This window comes from Brienomyrus brachyistius, chromosome 11, assembly GCF_023856365.1.
Source record: "Brienomyrus brachyistius isolate T26 chromosome 11, BBRACH_0.4, whole genome shotgun sequence".
Taxonomy (NCBI): domain Eukaryota; kingdom Metazoa; phylum Chordata; class Actinopteri; order Osteoglossiformes; family Mormyridae; genus Brienomyrus; species Brienomyrus brachyistius.
Genome location: NC_064543.1, coordinates 13,758,771 through 13,766,880, shown reverse-complemented (window position 1 = coordinate 13,766,880; position 8,110 = coordinate 13,758,771). Strand labels below are relative to the sequence as shown.

At 42.8% G+C, this 8,110-nt stretch overlaps 1 protein-coding gene across 1 annotated transcript; it reads left to right on the top strand.

Annotated features, from left to right (window-relative positions):
• The first annotated feature begins 588 nt into the window (after positions 1 to 588).
• Positions 589 to 8,110, top strand: LOC125751541 (toll interacting protein). The gene is made up of 6 exons (XM_049030499.1): positions 589 to 756; positions 3,327 to 3,476; positions 3,900 to 4,082; positions 4,268 to 4,420; positions 4,840 to 4,930; positions 6,527 to 8,110. The coding sequence occupies exons 1-6, from the start codon at positions 724 to 726 to the stop codon at positions 6,745 to 6,747; spliced, it is 831 nt and encodes a 276-aa protein (XP_048886456.1). The 5' UTR covers positions 589 to 723; the 3' UTR covers positions 6,748 to 8,110.

Genomic DNA, 8,110 nt, shown 5'->3' with positions numbered 1-8,110 from the left:
TAGTTAATGGTGGCCAGGCCCTCTATGTACCCCTGGCAAGACTCAGCCCCAAATGGCAACACAGGTCCATTTTGTGGATGAAAGGTGGGGGACAGGTGTAGTGAGAAGGACTCTGAGGTAGCAAACACTGGCAATGGATACTGGCTTTGAGAATGTGTAATGTTACCCTTCTAATGGGGAATGAGAGGAAGATAGAAAGTACTAGTTATATATTGCTGTAGCTCAAGTGGTGAATAGTTATTGGACTTCTGTGCTATGGACAGTACATAGCAAATATAATATTCAATCGCTAGGGTATTCATAAGTGTACGTGGCACCCTTGGTGCAACCACAATTCTCTACAGGAAAAGTGATATGAATAAGATGATGGAAACCACTATAATATAAAGGTATATTTGCCTCCTTTTAAAGATTATGAAAAGCAAGTCGACATAAAGGACAGTCGGCATAAACACAAGATACTACCTATTACTATAACTACTTCAAATCTTTCCGGATTCAAATAGTATTATAGAGACCATGCGCTCGCGCAGTGCGGTCGCTGCGCAAACAACGTAGAGAAACGTGTCTGCGTAGCGTAAAGCAGCCGTGGGCGTATCAGCTGACTGAGTAGGAAGGGTAGATGTTGTACTCACCGAGTCTGACTGCGTATTTGGGTTCGTAATTAAAAAACAGAAAAACATTTTAACGTTGTTTTACTAATAAGGACGGGAAGTGTGACAAATGGCTACAACGATCACTACCCAACGGGGTCAGGTTCGTGTATATTTGTGTTTCCACACCTACGTGGATTTTCGTAGCTCTCGTTTTTGCTTGTTTGCCTGCATTTTTGTTTATATTATGAAAAGATATGTGTGTGTGTGTGTGTGTAATTCGAGGTGCTAAACCCGACTGGCGTTCACTAGCGTAGCAAAACTGAAAGGAGCTGGAGACTGTTGTTTTGTTTTATGTCTATCCGTAATAATTCCCATTTGATTTAAGCGTGTTTCGTGTGAAAAATCCTCTTCTCAAAGCCCCGTGTAGTTGATTAGCTAACTGGCTAACCAGGCTGCTATTTTTGTTTTTGAGTCATTCCGGGTGAACTGCAAGTCTTGGTGACATTGGACATGTACGAGGATTTAAGTACGGGCTTAAAATGGTAACTTTACATTAAGTTTTAAGAAACCAAGAGTGTCATGGCGGCGACATATCCGTCAGATCAGCCACCTTAAGTGGAGTTTTATAGACACGACGCGTGTTTACCGGGTGATGATGCGACTGTCCGGCCCTCCGTGACTCGGGCTTTCCTCTGTCGCTGTAATAACGGCTTCTTCTTTTGGGCTGTTCTCCCATCTCTTCCTCACTTTAAAAAAATAGGAAATAAAGTGATACAATACCTCCTACAGCCGAATACTGGAATGTTAGTTAGTCCTAATGCGTGATATTTTTTTCTATAAGCTGAGCAGCTCGTGACTTTTTTGATATATTAATTTGGCATTATAATAACATATATGGAATTCATGGATGGATGGATGGCATGTTCACAGTAAGACTTAATACTTCTGGCCACGACTCAAAACGTATAAGCAGTGGTGTGTCGCACGCATACCGAATCATATGACTAACTCACACGATTAAGTGGTTTGGGAAATGTATGAATTGGTGGATGATTGGACTGGCTTGCTTGTTATTCTGCTTACTGTGAAATTCTGAAATGTATCTTTTAATTATTATGTAAATGAGTGGATGAAAATATATGCACACTAAATACTGAAAGACTTGGTACAAATGCGTATCAAATGGAATTGATGTGCTGTAACAGTTTCGATTGAAAGAAAAGATATAAGAATGGTCCATTTGGCTTTACCACTGAGTTTTTCTTAAACACCAAAATTATTAGCTTAAATGTACAGTGGAGTCTTAAATGCGATATTTTATAATAGTATTACTTCTCATTAAATATAATAAATTGATTTATTATTATTACATTTTGCATACATTTGTATTAATGTTTAATTCTGCAATTCTGATGCTCTGTATGAGATCTGATATGAGGGGACAAAGTCCCTGATATCCCTTCAGCCAATATAGTCACATGACCTTTATTAGATGTCTTCAGACCACAACGAAGATAGACAAAAATACTGACCGTCCATTTGGTTGCCTTTTCAGTTCCCATAGAAAGGACGCTTAATTTAGTATTTCCTCCGTGTGTGCTGCCAGTTTGGTTCTTAGCCCACCCTGTTGAACAGAGCTGCTGTTCCCTACCCAGCCCTGCATGGCATGGATTAAACTGCTTCTCCTATGAGTAACAGTTTCCTTATAACTGTAACATTTCTGCAATGGTCCTACAGATGTATAAATGTAGTTTTCCATATCCAGTCCTGTAGACTGATATTGTTAAGTTTCAGGAAATACCAGAGTTTCAATATGCACAGGTTTCTCTTTCAGTGGTTGTCTTCCTGTGGTTTTGACAGTGTGAAGACACACGTTACACATGTTACTAATAAAGATGGCGTGTACTTGCCTGCCCTGTGATTACCAAACAATTAATGATTTTTTTTTTTCTAAAAAAAAAAAGCTTCTTTTTAAAATTTTAAGAAACCTTAAAGACTTAGAGCATTTTGTTTCTTGTGGGGGGAGGTCAGTATGTGTGCATGTCTCTCAAGTCTAAAGCTGGTCCAGTATGGGTGGGGCAGTGCTCTCGCTTGCCAGTCCAAGCAGAGAGCAACGCGCTTTTCTTTCAGCTTGCACAGCTTTGGAGGGATCTGAGTCACCATCATGGGATGTTCTTTCTGTTGCACACAGCTGCATTTGCTAGTTAAATAACTAACTGTCCTTTTCAGATTTTCTGTAGAATTGTGCTGGATCCCAGTTTGTGTTTATGGCTCTGCTGGGAGATGCTAGTGTGAATGTGGTATAAAATAATACAAAGTCTGATTTTGTTGCGATGATGACAATTCCTCAGGACCCGGGTGGGGCTGACTTTGGAGTGCCTGAATGTTTCTAATGTGCTGCCTCGCAGGTCCATAGTATATTGCCAAGAGAGAGACAAGTGTGTTGTCAGAGAATAAAAAAAGTTGGCCAATACAAACATATGATGAAATGAATAGTCATCCATCATAAGAGAGGGGGTGGTGTTAACTAAAGTAGGGAGATGAATTTTCTGGCCGTTTTTTATTTATATCATTTGAAAAAGGTGCATCATTGCATTTTGGGTTGTACTCTGATTGTGAAAGATTTTTGATAAGCACCGTTGTATCCAAGACAGGGGTTTACATATGGGTAAGGGCTCCGAAAAGGTAACAGGACATGCGTCCTCCATTCCACTTATGTCCCCTGCCCAGGTGTACATTGGGGAGCTTCCCCAGGACTTCCTGCGCATCACCCCGACCCAGCAGCAGCAGCAGGTCCAGATGGATGCTCAGGCTGCTCAGCAGCTTCAGTATGGTGGTGCCTTGGGAACTGTGGGCAGACTCAGCATCACTGTAGTACAGGTGGGGCTGTTTTTCGCTTCCTGTTTCAGTTTGCTTGGATTGGGGATCACAATGAGCTTATGTACATGTGAGTGTCAGTCACACTCACTCTTTTTGAGTATATATGCGCATATCTGTGTGTATGTAAGCTCGTGTGTGCTTCTATGTGCTACAGGCAATATAGTGCAAGTCACTTAAATTCTTCTTTAGCAATAAAGGTCATTTGAAAAATCTAATATGACTGCTAAATCGCATGTGATATGCGAGATCCTAGCCTGCTTTGCATGTGCCTGATCTACTTTTGTGTGGAACATTGAAGACTTTCACTGGTCACTGGTCAATGGCACTGTGTCATGCTACTGCGTCCTGGAGGAATGGATGGCTGCTGTCTCTGATCCTGGATTATTGGCAACTGGATCATTTTCATATCCTCTCTGCATTCAGGCCAAGCTGGCGAAGAACTACGGTATGACAAGGATGGACCCATATTGTCGCATCCGACTTGGCTATGCGGTCTACGAGACGCCCACAGCTCACAATGGTGCTAAGAACCCACGTTGGAACAAGGTCATTCAGTGCACTGTGCCTCCTGGTGTGGACTCATTCTACCTGGAAATATTCGATGAGGTAAGGGGACACCATGCTTGTTGATGGAAATGATGCAAGGACAAATAGCTTAATGTTCTTGTGTCTGAGCTTCCAATGTCTAGAAGATGATTGTGGAGCTAGATCCACTTGATGGGACCTTGAGGCACCCCAGGTATGAAATAGCTTGTTTAAATGGGCCCCCGGGTTGATCGTCTCCCTCCCAGAGAGCCTTTTCCATGGACGACCGCATTGCATGGACACACATCACCATTCCAGAGGGCCTACGGGAGGGTGGTGTGGTGGATGAGTGGTACAGTCTGAGTGGAAGGCAGGGTGACGACAAAGAGGGCATGATCAACCTTGTCATGTCCTTTGCCGTAAGTCCGCATGCATCTTTATAGGACCACAGTATTTACTTGCTAGTAATTACTACCAATTAATTATACAAATAGTCTTGCATTTACTCTTTCTAGTATAATTACTATTGCAAACCATTGTCCTGTTAAGTAATTGAATACTAAATCGCCTGTTTCACTACACAGATGTTCATGTATATAATCTTTTGTCTATTTATGTTGTTTATTTTTATCAGCCACATCTCTTAAAATGTTCAGAACTTTGTTTTGCTGTGTAATCGAATCACTTTGCAGCACATTGCACTTTACTTGCTCCTGATTTCATGGTTGTAGGCTTTTTCCTGGTGTGTTTTGCTGACGGCTAGGCCCCGTTAAAGCCTAGGCAATACACAGAAATAGTATCCTGATGTTTTTTCTTTGTTGCATCCCTGTCCTGTCAGTCTGTTCCAGCCGGTATGATGATGCCTCCTCAGCCCGTGGTGCTCATGCCCACAGTCTACCAGCAGGGAGTTGGATATGTGCCCATTGCAGGTTTGTCAGACCCAGCACACATTCGCATGCCACACAGATGTCTGCATACGGCAACTGGGTCTGCATGCACGAGCATGGACCAGTAATGTTTCTGTGTAGTGGCATGACTGTCAGTATGTGCAGAAAATGTCTATATATGGCGGACCGGGTTGTGATTGTGGATACCTCGAAATTTCCTACACCTGGTTATATATGTGCACACGGTTGTGGAGCAGCATGCTTGTGTCATCGGTCCATGTGCACGTGCAGGTCTAGGGATTGATCTGTGGATGTGCACAACGGACGCTGCAAGTGCGCTGACGTGGTCTGCAGTCTTATTTAGGTCTGGCACTTGTTTCTGGCGGTAGTTCTGCCGCATCGTAGCTGGGCAGTCTGCTTCATAGGCCACGTCGGCATCCTTAAGGCGAGATGTCTTTTTATGCCCTACGGGCTCATCTCACATGTGTGTCGTGTTTGTCATCTCCACCCTGACATTTGCACTGTTTGTTCGGGCCTGCCTGCCTTTTCTGCAGGGCTGACGCATTTTGCCCCAGGTAAGTTTTAGCGCATGCGTGTGTACATGCACGTTTATGCATGCAAGTGTGCACCTGGTGCTCAAACCTGAAACAGCCGGTCCTGCTGGTGGTGGCTCGCCACTATCATGGGAGGGCAGATAGTAGTGAAACTCCTGTTGTCTTGTGAATAAACAGGCTTTAATGAGCATTATGATGTTAAGAATAACAAATGTAATTTGTAGTGCATTATTACTGACTTCCACAACTACAAGCTTAAATTGTATGTTGTATGTGTAATTTGGACAAAGAGTGAATTGCAAGAACAAAGTTGTAGGATGTAGGGACCCTGACATGTTCTGATAACATGCATTAAATGCGTTGATGAGTGAACTACATTAAACAGGAATTTTAACCCATTGATGCTAGTACTAGATCATGGGACTGCAGAGCTTTCCAGATAATGTATTGGGTGCATCTACACACCCTTGACAGGGGATACACACTTCCCACATTACCTCAGAACTGCTAAAAACCAGGATAAAATTATAAAAACAGCACCGTAACACTACAGGTACACCTAGTTTCATTTTTTTAGCCTTCTTTGTATGATGGTTTATATGGATACTTAACCTCCCTCGGTCTCAGTGCCAAAACAGCTGGATATCGCTAGTACAATTCGCTGCCTAGTCATTTTCTTACTATTTTATTTAATAACTAATTTCACTTTTTATTTATTTTTTATTTTTTCATATTGTCTATCTTTCAAATGGTTAGGTAGGGGTGTGGAGCAAGCTATTGCATGGTTATATACTTTCCAGGAGGAGAGGTATTGACTTGAAGGCGGAGCTTGTATGCCAGTCTGCATGCTTGTGGAAGTGCATTGCTGTGTGCATGGAGAGCTTGGCTAAGACCGTGAAGGCACTGCTTCTGATCGACCAGGAAACAGGCTCCAGAAAAGTTTTTTTCTTTTTGCCTGCTGGTGAGTAGTAGAGAGAGTGCAGCTCTCCAGGGCGTCCTGGAATCGTTGCTCTAACTAGTAGGTAAGGGGCATATGGAGAAACGAGGACATGTAGGTGACCTTGTGATTTTACTCTCTCTTCAGGAATGCCCGGTATATACAGCCAGGGGATGGTGCCTATGGCAATGCCTGCCGTGTCTGCGCCCGCTCAGCAGGGCGCCCCCTGCAGCGAGGAGGACCTCAAGGCATTGCAGGACATGTTCCCCAACTTGGACAGGGAGGTTGTCCGCACTGTGTTGGAGGCCCAGCAGGGAAACAAGGACGCGGCCATCAACTCCCTACTGCAGATGGCTGAGGAACTGTAACAGCCTCCAAATCACTCCCCTACTGCAGCCACCTGTACATACTTCTACTGTATATGTGTACTTATGTGTACCTGCGTCCGTGTGTTTGATAATAATGTAGATGTATAAATATAGTTATATATATATATATATATTTAAAAGGGTATCATTTATTTAATACATGCTAAAGGATCATTGGATATGGGCTAGTGGGAGTAGGAGGATAAGTCGTGTTGAGTGGAGGTGGTGGGGGCAGATTTAGACAACTCAGATTGCCACTGAACGAAACAACGGGTGCCGTCGTTCACAGCCATTACGCAACACTGTCACCGATGTAATAATGGTCTTTTCTACCACTGCAGTTGGTTTGTATCCTGTGTATTATCCACTGACTCTAACCATGTCGGGCTTCATCACAGTCTGAGCTGAACTGTCACTAACCTGAGTGCACGGATGCTCCCACTCTTTGTTATGGAGTGTGTGAATATTGCAGTCTGCCAAAGGTTTTATTTGCTGTGTATTCACATGGTCTCGAAGTATGATTGTGGGTGGACCCTCTTTTTAAGAGAGATGAGTTTTTTGTGGTTGTTGGTTTCTATGCTGGTGCACTTCACTGTGATCAAATTTTCTTTCTCCGCTGGATCAGCTGACGAGACCCCTTGGAACAGAGAGAGCGGTACTGCCATTTCTTTTCTCCTTTTTCCTCAGTTGAATCACAAAAGCAATAAGCACACAGGTAATTCGGGGCTTCTTGTGCAGGTAATGAAAATTTAATAATCACCATGTGGAGAAAGCCAAACGTAATCTTTTTTTTTTGTTGGGGTTTGCAGGAGAAAGTACTGGATTTTTTTGTATGCTGTCTGTGACCCGTGTGGGTTAATTTGCCACCAGTAACTGCGTTCACATTCTCAGCCATCAGCTAATGGAAAAACTGAACTGGTTTGTTGATTCTGCTGTTTGCCTCTTGTGGAAAATAGTGGGGAAAAGGATGCGTTATTGCTGATATTCTGACTATGCTCATGCTCAAAATGATCAGATTTTGTGTACCAGAGAAAGAAACTAGCTTAGGAACAAGATGGACTGTACAACATGTATGCACCGATGCCATTGTCTTCAAGCCAGTTTTTGGAGGCTGTCATAGACCTTTTGTGTCAGTTACAGAGGTGGTTTGCAAAAAAGGAAGATGGCTCTAGCATCATTGAACTAAGATGTATGGGGGGGGTGGAGGTGACCAAATCTGACCTGTAATATGAGAAAGGGATCAAATAAGTAATTGGAATTAAATGTGCTTTTATCTTGCTTTACTGTCTTTTAAAATATCTTGTTCTCTTTTACTTTAAAAATCAATTGAGCAGATAAAGAATAAAGGTAAATGTTCCACCAA

Excerpts from the sequence above, each read along its gene's own strand:
- LOC125751541 (XM_049030499.1), top strand. The coding sequence starts at position 724 with ATGGCTACAACGATCACTACCCAACGGGGTCAG. Across the intron at positions 4,083-4,267 it reads ACCTGGAAATATTCGATGAG|AGAGCCTTTTCCATGGACGA; the intron begins GTAAGGGGACAC and ends TCTCCCTCCCAG. Across the intron at positions 4,931-6,526 it reads TGGATATGTGCCCATTGCAG|GAATGCCCGGTATATACAGC; the intron begins GTTTGTCAGACC and ends CTCTCTCTTCAG.